The sequence below is a fragment of the Paramisgurnus dabryanus genome, chromosome 1 (assembly GCF_030506205.2).
Source record: "Paramisgurnus dabryanus chromosome 1, PD_genome_1.1, whole genome shotgun sequence".
Lineage (NCBI taxonomy): Eukaryota > Metazoa > Chordata > Actinopteri > Cypriniformes > Cobitidae > Paramisgurnus > Paramisgurnus dabryanus.
This window is the reverse complement of record NC_133337.1, coordinates 45,660,774-45,684,699: the sequence shown is the minus strand read 5'-3', so window position 1 is coordinate 45,684,699 and position 23,926 is coordinate 45,660,774. Positions and strand designations below refer to the sequence as shown.

The 23,926-nt window shown below is 37.9% G+C and overlaps 2 protein-coding genes and 1 long non-coding RNA gene across 3 annotated transcripts; 1 reads left to right on the top strand and 2 right to left on the bottom strand.

Annotated features, from left to right (window-relative positions):
• Positions 1–1,527: 1,527 nt before the first annotated feature.
• LOC141282994 (uncharacterized) lies at positions 1,528–3,819 on the top strand. The gene is made up of 2 exons (XR_012337939.1): positions 1,528–2,757; positions 3,128–3,819. It is a non-coding gene; the product is annotated as an uncharacterized lncRNA (long non-coding RNA).
• A 1,989-nt stretch (positions 3,820–5,808) lies between these two features.
• On the bottom strand, positions 5,809–11,634 carry kcnj2a (potassium inwardly rectifying channel subfamily J member 2a). The gene is made up of 2 exons (XM_065262634.2): positions 11,474–11,634; positions 5,809–9,218 (listed from the first exon to the last, which is right to left on the bottom strand). Exon 2 carries the CDS (start codon positions 8,951–8,953, stop codon positions 7,670–7,672), a length of 1,284 nt encoding a protein of 427 aa, XP_065118706.1. The 5' UTR covers positions 8,954–9,218; positions 11,474–11,634; the 3' UTR covers positions 5,809–7,669.
• A 371-nt stretch (positions 11,635–12,005) lies between these two features.
• On the bottom strand, positions 12,006–23,183 carry kcnj16a (potassium inwardly rectifying channel subfamily J member 16a). The gene is made up of 2 exons (XM_065262830.2): positions 23,100–23,183; positions 12,006–16,366 (listed from the first exon to the last, which is right to left on the bottom strand). Exon 2 carries the CDS (start codon positions 16,353–16,355, stop codon positions 15,192–15,194), a length of 1,164 nt encoding a protein of 387 aa, XP_065118902.2. The 5' UTR covers positions 16,356–16,366; positions 23,100–23,183; the 3' UTR covers positions 12,006–15,191.
• Positions 23,184–23,926: the final 743 nt, after the last annotated feature.

The following is a 23,926-nucleotide window of genomic DNA, read 5'->3' as shown; positions in this document are numbered from 1 at the left end:
CATTTTATAAAATACATTCATTTATCTAAAAAAAATAAGGCTACTAACCAACAGCACTACTTTGTATAACTTAATATGTTTTGTTTAATTAAAATGTTACATTTTAGAACAGTTTTTTGTCATAAATTTTCTTTGGGGGGCCGCGAAGGAATGCACTGTACACAAGGGGGGCCGCACGCGGAAAAAGTTTAAGAACCACTGAAATATAGGCTAGAAAGCCATTTAAGGTAAGTGTTGTTATCAAAACACTTAGGTCTCGTGCAGCTTTGTTGCAGCTTGTTTGACTCCTAGGAGAAATCTTAAGAACGTGGGTGTAGTTATCAAAAACGGGAAGCAAAAAAATCACCTACTAAGCTGTTACCCTGCATCTTGCCCAACAATGCGATCCTTTCGGACAGGAAGCACAGACTCAATGCGCCTTTCCTGGTCACCGTTAAATGAATAATTCAATAAATAAATCGAATATCAAATGGTGTGACCGGAAAGGGTGACACCCTATTTTTTACTTTCCCACCAGCGTGACAGTCTCTCCCGTATGAGGCAGTGCCTTGGAGAGCTGAATTTTGTGTGAGGTTCATTCTTACAGTAGCTGATTTCTCAAACATTTGTTTTTGCTACCAATTATTTAAAAAATTTTGTCCTTTAGTCAGAAGTGAATTTTATTTTTCTCTATACATAAATTCTGCAACAATAAACCAATAAAACTCAGTAAGCGACCTTTGAATATTTAAGTTATGTGAACTTTTTTTTAGTACAGCAATTTACTGTAGCATGTATGTACTACAGTATATACACTTCTACAGTAGTACTTAAATATGCATTTTAAAGTAGTAGTTTAAATGAATGACTATACAATTGATATCATGAAATTAAGGAAGTTACAACATCTTGATGTTTTGTATTATGTAATGGACTTTTTAAAGCAGTAAGACTTGGTATTTAACATAAACTATCTATGGTCAAGAAGAAATCATGTATCTGTTTGGCTTTTTTCTCCTTGCTGTTCCTCTGAGTATCACATCTTTAGATGATCACTAATGAATAGAACAGATGATCTCTCTCTCTCTCTCTCTCTCTCTCTCTCTCTCTCTCTCTCTCTCTCTCTCTCTCTCTCTCTCTCTCTCTCTCTCTCTCTCTCTCTCTCTCTCTCGCTCACACACACACACACACATAAACCTGGTTCCATCCTTTATCGTTCCAGAAATCCAGACTACCTCAGCTGACATTACTGTCAATCTTATCCTCCTGTGTATACAGATATTTTCCATGGCACCAATTTAAATCTTGTTTTTCCATTTTTTTAAAACACAAATCATTTATTGTCCAGTGTATGACATCCCTATTAGGCATTATGAAAGAACTCATTTCCCCTTCTTAACAAACTGGAATTTCTCATCTTGACATGATAATGCTATAGAAAAAAGTGCTGGTGTTAGAGGTGTGACAGAAAGTCCTTTTCTTTTTTTACAAAGTGTATTGTAGTAGCTCTTGTTTCATTGCAATTTTTCATTCATTCACTCTAAAAATGGCTGGGTTATTTTTTAACCCAAAATGCTGGGTTGAGTCTGTTGGGTTGTTTTGCTGGGTTATTTTTTAACATTTTAAACACTTTTTGGGTAGTTTCAGTTTTCTGGTTGTTGGGTTAAAACTGCTGGGTTATTATGCTGGGTTGTTTGAAGAGGCTCACGTGCTTCGCGCCTTTGATGTTTGAATGTGCTCAGCAACGGTCGTTGTGAAAGGACAGAGTCACTGGAAGAAGTTGTTTCAAGGTAAGTTTATATGTTTTTGTAAACATTTCATGAATATAAACAAAATTATAACATTTTGCGAGACACCAACGTGTTAATTTATACAGACTAAGACGACGGGTGTAATTTAGAGGAATGACGACTGTTACCTCAGATCGCCATTTACACAAATTGACTTGAATAATCGTTCTAAGATGTTTAATATGGCATATTAATAAAATCGATGTTACAAAATCCCCATCACACGGTTGATTTATTAACTCATGACAATTTCTGTAAGCCTTTAACAAAGCGAGTCAAAACCGGTACCGAGTCGACCTCCGCAACCCCACTTCGGCTTGTTGTGTCACACACGCGCATAGTTTTCCCAGCTTAGCAATAGCGACACTATTAAATTAAATTTGATGACAAACGAGTTGCTTTCTTGTCATTCGATATGGAAAGACAGACCGCGAGGCGCGAGCAAGTTAACTTAACCGGCGGCGGAGAATTGCGGAGCTGGCGTCTACTCTGTCACTGAGAGGCAGGGACAAGCAGCACTTTCAATTCACCGTCGGTACGGCAGGTAACTCGTCGATAAATGAAAACGAAACAGCGTTTCCAAGAACCGGTGTCTAATATGTATATTGCTTGGTCCTCTCTTTTAAAATGAAACAATAATTTAAGTGTTTGGACATGAACTTGAAAACATAAACGTATTTGTCACCAAGACGGAGGCGCGTGTACCGTTTAACAAACATTTATAGCCTATGTGTTATATGAATGAAGATGTGTTATTGAGTCGTATTTAGTTACTATTTTATATTAATTTAATAATATTCTTGGGTTGTCTCCTGTGATTTCAAGTTTATATTGACCAACCCTCTGATCTGTGGCTGACTACTGTATCAGAGATGTTATGTTTTTAGCAGAGATCAGATGTGATGTTGTTTTCCCATTCTTTTTTTTAGAGTGTGCAGAGTTTTTACGTCCATCCATTGATGAGGCTAGCAAGGCCTTCATACAGCCAGTAAGTATAACATTTAATAACTCCTATTTAAAATGTATTGGGAATGTCTTAATTATCTGCTGCATTTTAGTTCTGCAGCACTTTATTCTTTATAGTAAGATCATCCTATTTGTCAGTCTGTGTGGTTTGCAGCCTTTGTTGTTGACACAACAATTAAAGCAGTGTAACACCAAAGTCTTATGCAAACCGATGACAGGCCATTGCATTTTTGGGAAAAAAATCTCACAAGTGGTGGTAATGCGGCCAGGGATGCAAAAGAAAGTCTTATAATTTTTATAAAATGTATAATTCCCTTGGCCCACGTGGTTTTCTAAACACTTAAATCTGATCATTTAGTTCAGACCACTAAAAGTTTTTTCCTCTTTTGTAGATTGCAACAAATGTGGTGGAAGTTCTTCTCTGGACAGAATCCTCAAAATCCTTTCCTTTATTTCCTGGCCATGGGAAACATGCAACAGATCTCTCAATCTTTTTTCTCATCAGTCTCTCTGATGGAGCCAATACGGAAGTGACTTAAACTGCAATTCGGCCAAGATGGCGACGGCACGCACCGCCTACTTTAGGCTTCAAAAATGCTCTTCACAAACCAGTGGGTGACGTCACGGACACTACATTCATATTTTTTTTACAGTCTATGGTTTAAAGGCATTTTACGTGCTTGAAAATAAATACCCCAGGCAATGTGCATCTACTGTAGTCTGTCATTTTCCAAATGGATAAATCCTCTGCTGTTCGGTTCCTTTGTACATCTTTGTTCGTGAGGAGTAACTTTAATAAATGAAGTATTTTTAGTCAAATACATTCCATACTCTGAAACTTGGAACATCTGGTCTATAAAAAACTTTACACATCTGTAAATGATTTTACTTTTAATTTAACAATTACATTGTTTATTTTCTTACACTGCTGCAGATTTGTTATGTACATTTCAGTATTTCATTTATATATTGTATATACTTATATACAAATTCTGTCTTAAATTCAAACAAATTGATTTAACCTGTTACATTGTTACTTCAATGTGCATAATTTCTGATATTTAATAAATATATTTATACTTGATGTCAGTAAGCAGCAGTCCTTTAAATGATTTTGCAACTGCCAACTGTAAAAATTTAAGAGTTTGTAGTTATTTTGAAGTCAAATAAACATTTATTTGGTGTTCGCAATGGTCTTGATTTACAATAAAGCACATGATAAAAATAACCCAGCAAGAATAACCCAAACCCAGAATATTAATCTCATAAATGGTTAAAATGACTACACGTTGGGTTTTTTCAACAACCCAACCTGCTGGGTTAAAATGTGTTACCCAGCGTGTTGGGTTACTTTAACCCAGCATATGTTCTGTCCAATATTTACCCAGCGCTGGGTTGCCAATTGGGTTGTTTTTAACCCAACCATTTTTAGAGTGTTCATTCTTGCATTCTGTCATGGGGCAGTTTCCTGGACAGGGATTAGATTAGTCCTCAACTAAAATAAATGTAAGAGCTGTCCAAACTCATAACAACTTGCACTTTCATATCTTAAAATACATCAGTGCCCTTTGTTTTGCCTCAAAATTCAAGTGATGTTTTTAGTAAGACGTGTTTGTTAAAACTGGTTATATTTCATAATTAAATAAGGCCTAGTCCTGTCTTAAACTAATCCCTGCCCAGGAAACCACCCCTTAATGTACTCTATCATTAATATATTTTAGGGTTTAAACTTTCTGCAGATGGTTAAAATTAATAGGAGGATTGAAAAGGACTGGAAAAAAGACTTTGAGAAATCTGCTTCATACTGTATTTCACTGCAGCAGGTCGTGAGATTTATGTAGGTCCTTGTGGCCATGACCTGTCATGGGATACAGCTGACCTACCATGACTTTTTGGATGGAAATCATGAAAATACCATATTATAAAATAGGCATTGTGAGAGCAAAATATAATTAAAGAGATTTATATACATCTAAACATTAAGTACTAAAATACTTGAAGTATTGGGTTGATGTGAACGTCACCAGTATGCAAAACCGTCTAAGTGCTTCTGACACGTTTTCTGTTTAAATTTGCATTTTTTTTATAAGACTTTTCGTGGATTCTTGCCAACAAAGCGGTATTTCTGAATGACCTGAAACCTGGATAAAGCGGAATTGAAGCTAAATATTTGATGATTGTATAAAATGTGCAGAGAGCATCATTATTTAATTTATGACTTAGGTGACGTTTAGCGTTTTTGCATCTGAGCTCCATAATTGTCTAATTTCTATATCCTCAGCTGGACATCACAAACACACATAATATATTTGTTTAGTTTTATAATCTATTTGTTTTATTTTATTTTTATCTTTCTTTATTTAGATGAATGGGTAGTCTTTTGTATTGCAGAGCTGTGCCGGCATAAAGAGTGACCAAGCAACTTTATAGCTCCACAATGCATTATTTGTTATGGGTAGTCTTTACAATGTTTTTAGTTTTACTTTTGCCAATTACAACACAAAACAGTATTTAACTTTTCAACCAAGTGCCCCTATACTATCTCTCGTTTACCAAAAACATGTACTGTACTTTCACACCCCAAAATCACATTATTATGTAAAATATTTTTTTTCTACTTGGAATGGCCAATGACTATTTCTGCACATTATACTGGGATAAAACCTAGCATTTAAAAAAGTATTTAAATCTGAAACCTTTAAAGAGTTTACCAAATTTTGGTAAAACTTTACAATAAAGTTGATTAGTTAACATTAGTTATTAGTTAACATGAACAAATAATGAACTGCACTTATAAAGCATTTATTAATCTTAATTTTAATATCAACAATTACGAATACTTTATTAAAATCTTGTTAACGTTAGTTAATGCACTGTGAACTAACATGAACAAACCATTAAAAGTTTTATTTCTAACTAACATTAACAAAGATAAATAAATACTGTAACAAATGTATTGCTCATGGTTTGTTCATGTTAGTTACATTAACTTATATTAACTAATTAACTTTATTGTAAAGTGTTACCCAGATTTCTCTCTCTCTCTCTCAAAAAACAAAATACCCACAATTACTTGACCATTCAATCTCGTTTTATTGAAAAAGGAAATAAAATAGCATGTACAATAATAATTACAATAATAATAATAATAATAATTATAAGAACAATAATATTAATCATAATATAAAAATCTGTACATTCCATTGTTTTATTTTCAGTACAATAGGGAAGACTGATACAGAACGGCTGCATAATGTATGGGGATATTTACAACAAAGAGAAACGCTGCATTCAGTCAATAAAAGGAGCACGAGCTTCCCACAGGTAGGCTACACACCATATTTACGGCATGTTTGGCTGTTCATCAAGTGTGACTACGTTTGAAATTGTATGTATAACAATTTATACTCTTTTGTACACTTAACACAGCCAGATAACGTGCAGTATTTAAAAATAAAATTCCCAATTTATTATCTCCTTTTATAGAGCTTTCAGGAGAACGTGCTCTATAGTGGCGTCTTTGAATTACTTTAGGTAGAAAACAAGATACAGGTTTGATATCACTATAAAAAAGTGACATCACAAGAGCACATTTCGTGTGCAAGTGCGGTTCTGAGCTCAGATTCTGTGTTCTGATTGTCATTGGATCACAGTGCCATGATCTCAGTCTCATTACCCTGTCCTACATACCCAGATCTCCGTACACCTGCCAAATAGGGCATTAGGGCTGTATTGCAGTTTGTCAGGCAAGACAAGAGGTTAGAGTTCACTGAGAAGTAATGAATTATTAGAGAGGTTCGAAATAAAGAAAGTGAATTCCTTTTTTTGTCCTTTTCTCTTTTACATGAAAACGTCTACAAACCCAAACCTTACGTCCAGTATACACTCACACAGTTTGTAAATGAATATATTATGTGAAATCCATGCAAACAGAACCTAGTTTCAACCTAAACACTTAAACTACAGTAACACTGAAGTTATGGGAGGAAAATAAGGGAATATCTGTTTGAAAATAAGGTTGGCTAACCTGTAGCTTTCTTATTTCCATTTGACTTATTTTAGATTTTGTCCTTGCCCTATACACATTTGGCTTCGAGTAAGAAAATAATTGATAAAATAAACCATATATGTGCATAAGCAAACAAAACGATTTCATTCCACTTACAAATATATATATATATGTATGCAGTACTCCGTGTTGTGGCTTGTCGATCATCTTATACGTCTATAAAGAATTCGATAGATTCTTTATGAAAGATAATTTTGAATACTCTTTGGTTTAAGTCTAAAACTCTATTTCATATGCAACATAGCAGCACTTGTAGATAGACATTCAATAACACGTTCACTCGATTTGTCCTTGTGGACAAGTGACTGTGATGTCTTATTCTGATACTGATGTAAAGACCCTGTCCGGTGTATCGCAATAAACAGGCACGGTCGTGTGCGTTTTCACCTGCATCTTTAAAGGCCCGCCTTTCTCAAATTTTTAGCATTTCTTATACAATTGGACAAAACTGAATAACAGTCTGACTTCCATGCCAATCTGAAAAAGAGTCAACTTCCATAGCAGCAGCAAGTGTGAATGATGTATCAAACTAGTTCAGGACAAACGCACACGGACCCATGCTTGCTCATTTTCAAGTTTTGCCAAGCAGTTACATCTCCCAGCGTCATGTCATTCAGAAGCAACAATCTAACAGGTAGTGTTGCCTAATTGGGTGACCCTTTCTTCGCTTTGACGTCTTCATTAGCTATGCAGTGCCTCTATGCGGTGTTTATTTAACCATGCATACTCGTAAGTACAGTTTCAATGTCGGGTCCTCCTCGTAACTGTACCGTTAGCTTGAGTCTGCCTCACCGAAGGGCTCAGTTCAGCACAATGTGCCTGTATGAAGAGGTGTCTGTTAAACCTTTCCGTAAAGTCTGCACAGTCATATTTCTGATTCCCGCCTTAAAGGCCGCGTTTCTAAAGGAACGGTGGCCTGGCTGTTGTCAGAGTCCGAGCTGATGTCCGTGTTTGTGCTTCCGGGGCCCAAGCTATCTTCGTTCTCTTCTTCTTTCTCCTCTTTGTTTGAAAGGGCAACCTCATTCTCATAACAAAAAGAATTTGAGTTGGATAGGATATATTTTTTCTCAGCAAGGTCCCTTGCACTGCACAAGGGGGTGCTGGGCACTTCATAGGTTTTGTGAAAGCGAGAATAGTCTACTTTGTAATAGTTTTTCTCCTCAAAGAGGACAGGCTCAAAGCGGTGTCCCCAGAGGATCTCGCTGGCCACGTAGGAGCTGCGGCACTGGGTGGTCATCGCAGTGGCTTCCACCATACCTTCTAGGATGACGACTATTTCAAAGTCAGAGTTCTCCATTTCTTGTTTGCTCATGTCATAGAAAGGACTGTCCTCGTCGATCTCGTGGACAATGGTGATGGGCGACACCAGGAAGATGCGATCGATGCCGCTGTCAAATCCGACGTCAATGTCCATTTGATCAAGAGGAATAAACTCGCCCTCAGCTGTGGTGCGAGACCTAAGGAGCTGAGCGCGAACGTGGGCTTCAACCAAGTGGCTTTTGCGCAAGTTGCCCACCCGCCACATCAGACACAGTTTACTGTCCCTCATTGCCACTGTAGCGTTGTGGCTAAACACCAGCGTCTCGTTCCTCTTCTTGGGCTTTGCCATTTTGGCCATGACGGCACCGATGATGAAGGCATCAATGATGCATCCTACAATGCTCTGGAACACCACCATAAACACAGCGATGGGACACTCGTCCGTAACGTAGCGATAGCCGTAGCCAATGGTGGTCTGCGTCTCAATGGAGAAGAGAAACGCAGCCGTGAAGGTGCCTACGTTCGAGACGCACTTCGGGCTGCCGTTTTCCAGGTCTCCGTGAAATATGGCCACCAGCCAGAAGATACATCCAAAAAACAGCCAGGACAGCAGAAACGCCAAGCAGAAAATGACAAACATCCATCGCCAGCGAATGTCCACGCACGTGGTGAAGATGTCGGCTAGGTAACGCTGGCTCTTCTCGCTGACGTTGATGAACTGCACGTTGCAGTGTCCATCCTTCTTGACGAACCTGCTCTGGGTCTGGTGACGGGTGTGGACCTTGCCCTTCCCGTTACCATACCCGTTTGGTACCGCAGCAGTGGCCAACTTCATACCGTCCTCCTCTGATGACACAATGCTGTAGCGGTTGGCCCGCACACTTCCCATCACCTCAGTCTGGGAGGTCTGTGCTGTTTCTGCTTTGGAAAACAGTCTTAGTTTCTGGAAAAAGCGTTGGAGAAACAGTTTTGAAACACTCACGGGGACCAACACAAGCAGGAAATGGTGGGGCTGTTCAGAGCAGGACGCAGGAGGCGTCTCTTTATGCTCCAGTTAGACCTTTAAATTGACCTTCTGGAAAGGTCTAAAGGGCCAGGTGATGGGGTGGTCAGTCTTGTCTCATTTGATCTGGTGATGGCATCAGTCAAATGTCCTATTGGAAACAAGAGAGAAAAAACAACAGTTAGCATCCATCGACAAAGACCCAAGAAATGCAACATTTTCACACCAATTTGGTTGATTGAAAGTTCAACTCCTCTTATGTTTACTTCACAAGTTTTACAATATTTTGTATTTAAATCTGAACTCTTGATTCTAATAGCACATGTGTCTCCGAGACTGCGTGCAATGTACATAAATCTCATGCATTCTCAAGTCTCAGCTTGAACTGATAAATTTGTACACTGATTAAATCATAATGTTCACATTTCCCTCTGAATTTAGCATCACATGGAATAATACTAACTTTGATGCATGGTATGTGCTTAATCAAAAACTCATACTTTGAAACTTAAGAGGACCCTGACCATTCCTTTCAGATTTAGAAAAAAACAGTGAAGTGGGCCAACAAGACTTCACTCAAAACAGACAAAATAACAAAGCTTAACCGAAGTCTGATTTCTTTCATTTATAAGTTCAGTGAGGCTGCAAAGAATGATGTAGTAGGTTATTGAATTATAAAATTTCCTTTTATGGGTTGATATTAATACTTTTGATAGATTGTACGCTGGTCATTTATCTTTTCACTTAACAACTTCATTTGATCTTGTCGAGCAGGTGGAAACGCATGTTTACTCTTCCATTGAAAACAGTACCCATGTATATAAGCAATTTGTAATTTTCTCCAAATTTTCTAGGTCTTTACAAAACAGTACTCTACAGAACTTGTTAATGCCATGGCAGCTTGTCTGTTGATGCGCTCTCATTCGTTGCCTTATTGTTCACAGGACCATTAGTAATTTTCATGTACTGTGCTAATCAGACTTTGGGTTAATGGAAAATTGTTTTGCTCAGTCATGTATGTCTATTACTAGTGTTACGTGCTGTGCTAATGCAAATTAGCAAACAAGATCTAATTGACAGCTGTGTCCATAAAATCTTCAGGTCTGACTTGACCACTTTACATTTAAAGTCTGCATTAATATACATCGTTTACACATATAAAAAGCCAAAAAGTTGAATTTGCTATACGCATCCATTCTTATGCATTAAAGAAAACTTTTTTTGATATTTTATTCACCTTTACCTTTCAATTAAACTGAAAGATTGAGAAAATCATTCTTCTTATTCTTGACCCAATTAAACAATGTTTGGAAGCACAAAATATTCTTAACTAAAAACAAGCTATACTGGTTTTATGTTGGGTGCAGAGCAGGGACTTAGACAAAGCTTGTTGACTAGAGAACCTGTCCTTTGGGAACTCATCTTCTCTCTAAGCATTATAATGACAGAGCTGTGACAAGTCCCTATGGAGGTTTAAAACACTCATTAAAGCTTATACTCAACTATCAATGTTCCTAGCAACACAAAGTTCACATTTTGTACTATCTAGTTGTTATTTATTATTTTATTCATCTTACCCCTTTAATTTCTTTTGGTCTCTGTCTTTACATGTGTCCTTCCTGATGTTCAGATAACTATGTATCATACATGAAACATAATATGCTCTGTTGATATCCAGAAAATATGTTTATTTTGATGGAGTGAAACTGTAAGGACCAGTGGAAAATCTTACATAAAAGTACATTCTTTTTAGTGATCTAGTAAGGATATTCATCACATGTTTTTTAACTGGGTTGCATTTTTTCCTCTATTATTGCTGTTAATGGTTTACATTTGTGGCGTGCATAGTCATGACAAAAACAAGATGCCATTTAGATGGCGATTGAAAGCCGGCGTCTGTTTCAGCCTGAACAGGCGAGCGCGCGTCTGTCAGGCGGCTGACGGCTGACAGCTGAGCGCAGCTGTGCTCCAAATACAAAAATGCAATGACTTCAGTAGAACAGATTTAGTACAAATAACCATTTAAAACAATAAACCCTGACGGTTGTACAATAAGCATAATAAAAATAGATATGAAGTCAACAGGTGCGGGAGGAAAAAAATCCTTAATTAGCCTACTCCTTAAATAGTTTTCCACATTTTCTTTTTAAATAACAACACACCAGTCTACTTTCATATTAATCTTAAAATAGCCTTCACAAAATGCTACCTCGTTATTAAAAAAAAAAAACTCACGTAAATATTTGCGCACGTTGCACTGAATTATCACGTGTGTATGCTATTAAACTTCACAGCACAACATTCTTGGTCATTGAAAGCTTTAGGCATTTTCTAACATACATAACCATACAATACACATGTTATTATGTATATCTACATGTATGTAGGCTGTATGTGCGATCTTACCTAAAATGTGCAAATGAAGAAAAAGCAGTTCATATATAAATCCCACGAAACGTGTACTATCCACACTATCCTCTCATTGATCTTGGCTCCACGTAAGCTCTGTACAGTATCTTATATTAACGATCAGAAATCCCCACTTGTCGCCACTTGTTTGCAGTGTGCGGTAACTCATGTGCCGTATCCTCCAGGCTTCAAAGCCATTTAAATAACACGCACCGGCTAGACACACCCACTCCTTGAAAACCTACCAATCAGGAGAGAGGGAGAGTTTCACGCGGATAAAGCAACGGCCATCTGACTGACTGGCTGTCTGACTGACTGGAGTGTGTGAGAGGGTGAGATTCATCTCTGAGAAAAAGAAAGTGTTTTGAAGAGAAAACTTGACAGAAAACTAAATTAATGTCAATAAGATGATTTAATGTAGGACATTAACTTTGATACATGATTATAATTTGCACGTTTTATGTACAACGACGATACACACGATGAAAATGACAGGACCAAAGGTAAACACTACAGTATTTACCATATACGATTGCGCAGTTAACTAAGAACTCACTCATATTTATAAAGTGTTTTGTTTTACGTTACACCGTGTACTAAATATTATGTAGTGTGACGTATTTGGGTCTAATTTCAATGTAATTGAGAACTGTCATGTTTTGTTTACTAACCAGTGACTTGAAGTCTGTATTTTGCCCACAAGTGTTGATCATGCAGCCCAACTAACGTTAAACATGGTTTATATTCGGAGAAGTAGGTTTATTGATATTTTGGGGCTGACTATGAAGAATACTCATCAAATACATAAATATGAATAAAACAGCACATATTTGTTTTTATTTTGTCATACAACAAATGACCAAGCCTGAAAACCCAGCTATACATCGTCCTACATAATGCAAAGAACAATCTGAGAAAATATAACTGTGATATCTTTAATATTAACTGAGTAAGATCACATCAAAGATTGAAATAAATGTGAAATCAAACTTGGATGCTCCTAATCGCATAACTGGATTATGAGACTTATAAACACATATAATGATTGCATCATGTTGTTCTGAATGAGTAATGCGAAAGTATTGTGAGAGAAATTAATGACGGTTCACTGTTTAGTCAAATGAAAGTATTTACATTCCCTTTCATATGAGCTCCAATGAAAACTCAGCATCAGTTTCACAGGCCTTTGCTTTTCCTGCTTACTTACACGTAATGAGCCGTGTTAGGCTTTTATTTGTAAAGCTGTTTCATGGAGCTTATTTTAGTTACTTTCTTGTTCGAGTCTATTAATAATACAGACTATTTATAGGCGAAACATGGTGCGTGAGCTGTCCCCTCTCTGTTTACCTTTCAGCCTAATTTGAGGCGATGCTTGAACAGCGCTGCATCCAACCACAAGGTGGAGAGCTGGAGACTGCAGGACGATTTCCAGAGACCCGGCAACTCGGTTTTATTTATTTTAGTGGACATGTGTTTTTGTTAATAACTCTGACACCAAACGTGCCACTGTTTAGGCCCTGTGCTGCATCCCAATTGGCCTACTCTTACTATGCCCTTAACCTATGTATTGTATATACGGGAAAGTATATACATTTGAGTGCATAGCTAAAGAAGACTATGCAAGTACTGAGACATACTAATGTGTAACAGAAGTCACCTCAATGTTGCCTAGACACTACAGACACTACAAAGTACAGCTCCTCCTTGCATTTTAGCCATTCTATTCATTAATTCTTATGTAATGTTTACTGTAAAATAGTAAACAAGACATAAAAGTTTTAAAGTGCAGATCTATGCACACTCTTAACGGCTGATACTACCCACAAATAAATATGGGAGGTGAAGTTTTGGAAGTAGTAGACCAATCCAATGTTTTGGGACATATTAATACAGTATATGTTAAACTTCACGTGACCGAACCGGAAAACTAGGTTGATCGCTTCCGGTTGCTGGTATGTGCTATCGTAGCTTGTTATTGTTATTCGTACTATTATTATTTGTGTTATGTTCTTTTTTATTCTAACATCTGAATGTATGTGAGAAGAAATGCCTTTGTCCCCAAATCTTACCCTGGGGGGCCGGTGCACTACAGAGTTTAGGTCCAACCTTGATCAAACTTACCCACCTGTGATTTTCTAGTGATCAAGAAGACCTTGATTATCTTGCTCAGGTGTGTTTGATAAGGGTTTGAGCTAAACTCTGCAGTGCTCCGGCCCTCCAGGGTAAGATTTGGGGAACCCTGGCTTAGAGCATACAGAACCGGAAGCGATCTACTGTGTTTAACAAGAATGCGAAAATAAGTTGCGCATATACCCTATTGTGATTTTGAATACTATTTTGCACGGATAGTATGGGAATGGGGGCACAGGAAGGATAGTATGTAAATTGGAAACGCACGACTCATATGGCTTAAAGAGCACATCACATGCTTTTTGTAATGTCAAATATTTGGTGGTGTAGCCAATGTTGTTCCGTATATTCTAACAATTATAAAATGTGATGATCAATACAGTTAGCTTGATCATATTAGTGTATTGTAAAGATAAAATATACCCCTCAAAATGCCTTTTAATAGGCAGAAATTGTAAGCTGTATTAGTGGAACAAAAGTGTTATTTATTGCTGCTGTACCTTGACCACCTCAGATATTGCCTGTTTAATTGTCCTTATTAGGAATTGGATGCTTGCTCTGTAAGCATTGAAAATTCTGACAGGGCTCTGTTTCCAAACCCAGGTTTTATTAGCTGTTTGGATGAAAAGGTTAACCACTTTGAAAAATAAGGTGGAACAATGTTCTGGACTTCCTCAGCTGATGCCAAAGAGGCTCTGACTGACCGCAATTTGGTCAGGTTAATGTCAGTGTCATTATAATTGAACCATAGCCTCTTATTTGGGTCAACAATTTGGGGTCATAATTTAATCAGGATGCCTTTTTAACATCTTTGGATATCAAAGAACCTTAAAGCTCATAGAAGATGAGTCTGTAATACACTTCAAAGTTTAACTACCTCTGTGATCTTGAAGCAAGAAGAGATTTGTGTGTGCGCGCGTGTGTGTTTTTTATGCAAAGAGTGAGTTTGTGCATTACTGCCAATGCATGCAGTACACACACAGATACATATACAGTGTATATGTGACATAGACACATCAGATATGACTTTGTGACTTAACATATTTGCAGTTTAGATTTAGATTAATTCAGGACTAGGCCTTTAGTTATATTAGGATATTTAAGTAGTTTTTACAACATACCTTACAAAAATCATTACTGGTATCTTGAGACAAAACAACGGCACTGATATATTTTAAAATATGTCAGTGCAAGCTGATTTTAGTTAGGACAACTCAAACGAGCATTTAAGTCTTGGACTTGACCTGAGCCCTGTCCGGTACACCGGCCCAGAAAGTTTTACTCCGATACAACTGAAAGTTTTGTTGATTTTAGATCGACAAAACTAGAGGTATAAACAACCATATAATTTTAAAAGTAGTACTCTGAATGATCTTTTTTTTAGTCAAAGTCAACCTATCTACGGGGCTTTTGTGATGATTATTCATCCACAATCCAGTCTTTGTTAAAAGGTGTGATGTAATATTGTCCCACTAAATAACAACACACCTTCAAGACTTAAGCTAACTGTACGTGCATTTTTAATGCCTTCAGATGAAGCCCATAAAGTGCTATATAGTAGAGTCAGGACGTGTCAGGGCTGATGCTATAGCTTGTTCACTTGGACAGCGTGGCTGGTGGATGCTTTTTCTACCTCAGGACTTTTCCCATTAACCAACTCCACAGCTTCTGTTGGAGGACTTACGTTCAGTGGTTTGTGTTTTGGCTGTTCAGAGCATTTCTTAAGGTCATACTCCTCTGCGCTTAATTCTGGGACTAGGACGTTAACTGTGTGGTTAAACAAGGCGTAGTCCACTCTGTAGTTCTTGCGGGTGACCTTGATCATCTCCTGAAAATGCTGGCCCCACAGAATTTCATTGGGAGTGTAGGATGTACGTGTCTGGTGAAGTGTTCCTGTGCAGTCGTCCGTGTAGGTGAACGATACCACCAGCTCAAAGCTCTCTTTCCTCAAGTCCTTCAAGTTCACCTTGTACAAAGGACTACTAGGGTCGATCTTATGAACTATGGTTGTTGGTGTGGCCAGGATGATATTGCTCTCTTCAATATTGAGGTCTTTGTATGAAACATCAACTTTCCCTGTGGCATGTTCTCGGTGGCGCAGCAGCTGGGCATTGGCCGTTCCATCTACCATGTGGTTTCTACGAAAATCGCCCACTCGCCATGACAGACACAGGTGCCCGTCACGTAAGCTGATCACAGCGCAATTGCTGAAACCAACCGTCTGGGCTCTCTTACGTGCAGAAGCCATCTTGGCGACAGCAATTCCGATGACAAACGTGTCAATAAAGACACTGATGACATCTTGAATAGTAACTAAAATGATGCCGATCATGCAGTTTTCAGTCATGCCCCGAAAGCCATAACCAATGGTGGTCTGGGTCTCTAACGAAAACAGAAAAGCTCCCACAAAGCTTCGGACCTCATACATGCACGGCTCGTTGGTAGGGTCGTTCATATCACCGTGGGTGAGTGCAATGAACCAAAACAGAACTCCAAAAAAAAGCCATGATAAAATGTAGGAGAGGGCAAATGTCAAGAACATGACCCTCCAGCGTATCTCCACCAGGGTGGTGAAGATGTCCGTGATCCAGAGGAGCCATTCATCAGGAACGTGACGCACCACCATGTTACAGCTCCCATCTTTTTTTACGTATCTTTTTCTCTTAGTGTAACAGCTGTCTTCGGCATGCACGCTGGGTACGTCATCGCTGCTTTTCACTCCAGAATACTGCAATGCTCGTGAGCTCATGCTGAGTCAGTCTAGAGATGAGAGAAATGCAAAGTCATCAGGTTTACCCATGACATTAAAGAAATAGTTCACAAAAAGAATGCAAACGATTAAATGATGTTTCAAGATTTGTGAATTAAGCTAAGTAAAACTTTATGTGCGGTTTCCCAGACAGGGTCTAGATTAGTCCATGGCTAGGCCTTAGTTATAATTAGGGCATTTAAATAGTTTTTACAAACAAACCTTACAAAAAACATTACAGGTGTGCATCTTGAGACAAAACAATGGCATTGATATATGCTAAGATATGTCAGTGCAAAGTGTTTTTTTTTAATTTAGGCTGCACAAACATGCATTTTAGTCTGGGATTAGATAAGCCCTGTCCAGGAAACCGCCCCATATTACTTAATATAAGATGAACTTGTATAGTTTCATAAACAATATATTGTTGATTTATAATGATGCTTCTGCTTTCTTGAAGAATCTTTAAGGCCCTATTCCTTATTTATTGTACACTGCATGGAAAGAAAAGCGATACATTTCTTCGATAGGTGATAGGAACAACATAACGGTGAGTAAATATGACACATTTTTGGAGTTAACTAATTCTTAATTTGGAGAAAAACTTAAACTTTTCTGAATGATGTCAGTGGTAGATTTTTATTTCTTTACGAGAAAAATGCCTTACACCAAATGCAGTTATAAAACCACAAGGTATGATGGTTATACTTAGCACTCTTGAACTTCTTGTACAATATGCAAATTTGCATTTCAGCAAAACATAACCATTTTCTGCAACAGATTTTGATGAGCGTTGCAGAATTTAAGCGAAGAAACTAAATTAATCCCCAAACGATTTTCAGTTGGCTTAATAAGGAGCCAGGCTGTTATTTGCCAGGTTTAGCAGTAAACATCCTATCACGTCTTCTAAAATGTGACTTGAAATTGATGTTTTTGTCAGTGTAAGAAGTAAATCAGATGTCCACAGAGTGTGTTGTGTTGTTTTAGTGCATTTTTGGTAAATGCGGTAATTGCAAACCTTTACAAAAGCATATTTGTGAACACCACCATGCTTTGTCGCTTGCTCATAAGTGCCATAAGCAGTGGTGTTGGGGCAAATGTTAAAGCTGTTGTAGGGCTGGGTGGTGATGTTTGGAACAAGAGACTGCTTGCGGTCGGTGGTTTGGCCATGTCATATTGAGGACTTAACACGAGCTCAGCTTTGGGATACCATAATGAACATCAGCCTAGTGTAGCGACCAGGTCTTTTTTTACGTTTGTGGTCCAAGATCAGCGGGTCAAAGGTGAATAAGTGTCTCAACAAACAGAAAATGTTCAGGCTTTAGGCCAACTTGCTGAGAAACCAGGGACTTTGGCTGCAAATCAAATCGAGTTTTGTGAGAAAGCATGTCCCACCCGACCGTGCTAGTCTAGGTCTGTTGCACTATAATTCCCTGTTATGAAATACAAGCTATAGATTAGGGATATTTGTGTTATATAAAATTTGTTATGTAAACAGATGCTCTGGACACGTTGGCCTTTGTAATGGTGGATGATTATGTCTGTTTACGACTTTAACCTCTAGAAAGGTGCTTGCTTCTGTTTGCCGTTTAAAGCAAAAGCAAACATTCGGACACACACACCGTACATTTATGAATGGGAGGCAAGGTAAATACATTTCTGCTGGTAATGATACAGCAACAAAACTAACTTTGCCTGAGGTTAAAACAATTCTCTGCACACACAACCACATACTTTCCTTCGCTTTAGCTTTCTGACTCTTTTCGTTCAGACGCACACACCTAACCACATGCACACATCACACAAATTATGAAATTTTCCACACCACCCATAATAGCAACGTCCGTCTGTGTTTAACGTGGAATGAACCGCAAACGGATATTTGAAATTACATCTCACGCACTTTATGTTCCATCTCTTAGCTTGAATTCCTGGCATCGTTGATTTAAACGTGTCCCTGTCCTTTATCAAAGGATGTTCTTCCAGCTGGCCCTGCTGGACTGGAAACAGCCTTCATCCAGTTGTACGCTACGTAAACTAAAGATTTTTCAGGGTTTAGGGAACACACAATCTTAAATGAAGAGTTTGTATCATTGAGTTTCATTTCCTTGTCTGTGTAGGGTCTTCACTTCCAAGTATACTGTAACTGAATGAGGTATAGCCATGTTCCTTAAATGTACATTATTGTTGTCATTGGACCCTGTGACCTTCCACTCAACTGCTGCTGGTTTTTGCATTTTCCGCTTGTTTTTTTGCACTTACTGTCAAAGAACATGATTAAGGTGAAGTTTCTTCCATAAATTGAGAAGAAAAATATCTTGCAGACCATGGAATTGAATCTCACTGGTCTTGTCTTATAAAACTTTGAATGCCAGACTAGGAGAATTATATAAATGATGTAAATACACAAAAAGGAAAAATAAAAGCTGCTGTAGATCGTTTTTTTTCTAGTAGTTATTTCATCCACGTTTCATGCTTCAATCAGTTTTGTCGGATGTGGCTTTAACTGGTATGTTTTGGCTTTCCGGAGATATTTTAGGATGACAATCTGGAAATGTTTACTATTGGTCATTTTTTTACAGTATGTTCTCTTTGCTTAGTGTCAATACAGTTTATCATAATAATCGGTTGCCTGGGGATACAGACCTCATTGCACCAAACCATTGAGATTATTACAGGTTGTGGGTTTTTCACAGCATTGTGTGCAAAGAAATCTAATATCTTCAATGCACGCTTTTCTTTCTTGGTCTATTCTCAACTGATGAAGTTTGACTTAGTTGCTCGGTAATTCTTGCATGTGTTTGTTTGTAATTTGAGTAGCCTACTGAATGTCGTGTAAATCTCCTATTAAAGTAGGTTTCACATCAAACCAGTAAACATAGTTATCAGGTGTCATACTTCTCGGAGTAATATATTTTTCATGAATTTATTTCTAATGAGCCTAAAATTTATTTAAAACCTTAAAGTTATGGCCACAAGTGTCCATTCAAAGGCAAATAGGTCATTTGCTTTTTTAGTAGGCATTGCTCACCTTCATTTTATATAAAAAAATAGTCTGTGTTTATACAGTATAAAATCTAAAAATGCTGGGTTATTTTCAACCCAATGTTGAGTCTAAAGGGAGAAACCCAGCCACAGTCGGTTGAATTACTCCAGAATTTTTTACATTAAAACAACCAAGCACAGGTTAAATTACATCCCGACAGGTTGGGTTCATCTTTTTACTCAGTGCTCAGTTAAAACTAACCCTCTTGTACATTCCCACCATTTGCTTCACCTGTACAGTAGCTCCATTCTGATTTGTAATGCCTTTTTTCGCAATCCAATCAATTTCCAATTGTCATGCCATTATTTTTATTTTATTATTTTTTTTACATTTAAATATCGAAAATAGCTTAGCTGGTAGAGCATGGCACTGGCAACCCCAAAGTTGTAAGTTTGAATCCCATAGGAAACATACTGATAAAATTAGTTGCTGATATAGTCAAAGTTAATGTTTGACTTTTCTGTTATATTTCCTTTTCCATCTGATTTACAAATTGATTGGATCAAATTCATTTTGAATGGATAAAGAGCCTATTGGTTACACACTACAGTAAGGGGTTGTGCACACCAAAACTTTTAAACATGGCTTAAAATGCCTGGAGGACATCAATTGGCAGCTGTTTTTTCAGCTAAGCCCTAGCTTTCTTTAGCTGAGCGCTTTGGTGGCTATGATACTTGAGCTGTGAGCCAGTTGGTTGTTGTGATACTTGTCCCGCCTGTCCTCCACTGTGATTGGACAGCCGTGTGAGAACTGACATTGACGAGCGGAGCTTTTCACCCAAAGTTGAATCTCTTTCAACTCTCAACGCTCAGTGCTGAGCGCTGAAAAAACGCCAAGCGCCGGTTTTCAGCACGGAAAAAATGCTAGCTGCTGGCTTATTTGAAAAACGCAGAGTTTCCATTGTAATCAATTGAAAACATGCCCCGGCCGCGGGCGTAAAAGCTTTGGTGTGCACGCCCCCTAAAAGAAGGCAGCTTATCTGGGGTGCGTTTCCCAAAAGCAATGTTAGCCAACTACTGTCGTAAGTTTCGTAGTTACTGACAAAGTTCAACGATTTTGTGTTTCCCAAAACGCCTGGGTGGAGTCCTGAGATTCTCCATTGACCATTATAGGAAGCCATTCTAAACTACAACATTTAGAGAGGATTGAAATTAAGCACCCCATTGGGAGAGCCTTTGGCAGCTGTTTGATCTATCACAGCCAAACCACTGTTAAACATCATCTTCTCTGATCACTGTTCCCACCCAGCCAAACTGGACTGCCGGTTCCGATATCTAACTGGATGAACTGGACTCCACTTCCTTGTGAAACCATGAATGCTTGTCAGATTATGTAGTCATGTTTCTGTAATCGTGTGAAAGAGTCAAAGTGTCATCCAATTTTCTCCTCTCGTGGAACACGAGTTTTTTTTCTTTTTGCGGTTTTTACCTCAATCACATGAGCTTATTCTTTAACACAATTACAGGACAACTGTACAAACGCAACTTCCAGTATTTACTAATTACTGTGGATTATCTTTATTGGTAAATGATGAAGTGGTGTGTGTTCCCTGGGATTTGAAACTATGGTTGGTTTGTTTGTGCCATGCTTTACCAGTTGAGCTAAACCAGCCATGCTCTTCTCTCTCAATATTCCGGATTGCCAAGCAATTATGTCCACCAAATTAGTGTGTGAATACTATTGGCATAGTGAAGTTCCCTTCTTTAAGGCCATTTTTAGGCACAAGATTTTTTTATTTGTGTGTATATGTACAACAACTGTATGTTTAGATGTCTCTCTGTCGGTGAGTGATTCTTCTGCTCCCATTCAGCTGAAGGTTGTAAACCGCTGATGGGTGACATATGGCAATGTTCTGAATGTCAGAGTCCCGGTACATCCTACCTCCTACCTCCTTTCCTGCATTGCTCCAGGGCTTAACAAGACCATTACATGCCCACTTAAAGCAAAAACGTCCATGCAGCTACACAAGGTTCAGTGGCACGAAACCATCTCGTGTGTGGGGAGCAGAAGTTCTTCACCCCAGGCCCTGTCTCACCCATAATGACCTTCAGTTTCTGTGTTCCCAGGAAGTTTAAGGCACTTTATTTAGCTAAAGTTTTACTAGTTCCAACACAGGCTCATATGGACCAGAACAGTATTACAGGTGTAAATACAAGTGTATTTGATTTATATTTTTAGAGTCACGGTTGGGAAGTTAGTCATTGAATTTGATTACAAGGATTGAGGGGGAATTGTAATTAACCTTGGCGTTTGTACGGACGTTTCTGTATTATTATACGCTTTGTGTCACTTTAACACTAGCACGAGTACTTTGCTAGCCATGCTTCATAAATCTTCGCCTGTAACACTTTAAATGAAACAGAAATATTGACATTTTTAATGTCCCTTGCATACCTGAAAAACACCACTGTGTACGGTAAAGATCAGTAGAAACAAATTAGCTTGAAATGTTTACGCAACATTCTGTTTTATGCCAGCTGCTATGACATTCCAGGAAAGTACCTCAAGCGGTCAACTAAAAAATTAAACAGCACGTATTTCAATGCATACATCACTAATTATGTTCAAAAAACTGATATTTGCAGTTAATTTATAACAAGTGAATATTATATTTTAAGCATACGGCAGTGAGAGAAACATAGCTGTCTATTATTCAACTTGTCGGTCATTTGGGTTCAGTGATTTTCAGCCTGCCAAATACAGCATGTTCTCTTTCACACACACACATACACACACACACGCATTTTGCACTCTCATTTAAAATTACTCCCTAATGTGGCTCAAGTGTCGCCCATATCCTGACTCAGCCCTTCCTCTAACACCCCGAAAACCAGCGAGTTTTTATCTCTGCTCACATCCACGGATTCTGATCCCTGTATGACAGCAACAGGAAGCAAGGAATACAATTCGGTGGATGACTGGACTTTTGGACAGTGGTTTCACTCGACACGTTTCTGACCGCACCTTGTGCCCATTTACAGAGAAATTATCTACTGTATGGTGGCCATGCAGTTAAAGGGACAGTTCACACACAATGTACACTGTAAAAATGCTGATTTTTTTTCATTTGTCATGTTAAAGAATATATATATATATATATATATATATATATATATATATATATATATATATATATATATATATATATATATATATATATATATATATATATATATTTGTGCAATTTACTAATCCTATTTTCCATAAACATGTTAAACCAAAAGTTATTAAGATTGTTTATTGTTGCAAGTAAACTAAATGTCATCAAGCCTCTGAAGCATCACTTGTGTACTATAATTTAGATCTAAATCATGAAAAAGATGAATTTTAAGCAGTTGTATACTGACATTTTTTATTAACAGCCATAATCACAATTCACTTTCACTGCATGAGAAAATGCCGCTTGGAAATTTTGTAGTAAATAAGTAGTTTTGTGTTTCAGGAAAGAAAACTACATAAAACTTACAAAGGACTTGAGGGTGAGTATATAATGACAGACCCATGCATGCATGTTACATTTAGACTAAGACCTTAAGACTTCATTCTCGCCAAATTTAAGTTTGATAAGCATACATGTACACCTGTCTGTTATGATCCACATTAATTGTTTTAAACATTTATGTTGTTATCTCTCACAGGTTGGCTATGCTTGCTGTTTATGGTGCATAAATAAATAGACTGTGAATAATGGTCCCTACCTGCTCTGCGTCTTCTGTTGTTGCTTGGAAAGTATGCTGTGTTTTGAAGTTTTCACCTGTATCCTGCACATAAACTGCACTGACTGCAGAGCTTGGATTGGGTGAGTGTAAATGATCCAGCCCACCTGTACCTATGCTCAGACAATATTCACAATTGCTGTGTGTGTGTGTGTGTGTGTGTGTGTGTGTGTGTGTGTGTGTGTGTGTGTGCACTTGAAGTTGTAGCCACAGTTTAAGACAACAAATATTATAATGTTATCATTCGCATTTATGTTTACATAAAATACAATGTTTCTTTTTATTTTTTGTCAAAACAGTGACTAATTTAAAATAAAATCCACAAATTAGATATTTTTAGCTAATACTTGCAGTCAACTCCAACAGATCTCATGAGCTCCTAATCCTCTGAGGAATACATTTTATGCGAGAATCTAAGTTTTAGTTCCTTTTTGTCCAATGCAATCGAATGAATCCATCTAATGATAATAAATGTATTTTATATAGTGAGTCCCTTCTTTTAGGCCATTTTTAGGCACAAGATTTTTTTATTTGTGTGTATATGTACAACAATATACGTTAGCAGCCAATGTTAATCGTTAATGATTTGGGACAAATATGATGTTATTTAATGTTAAACTATGACTTCCTTAGTCGTAGCTGGGCGGCACGGACAGGCGCCACCTGTCGGCGTTGGTGTGCGTATACTCATAGAAAGCAATGTGTTCGAGTTTTTTAGAACGGCATGGCGCGGCGCTGAGCTGGCCAGCCGGTGTGCGACCCCCTTAAGAGACTCCGACAAGAAGGTCATTGCAAAAATCAATTATCTA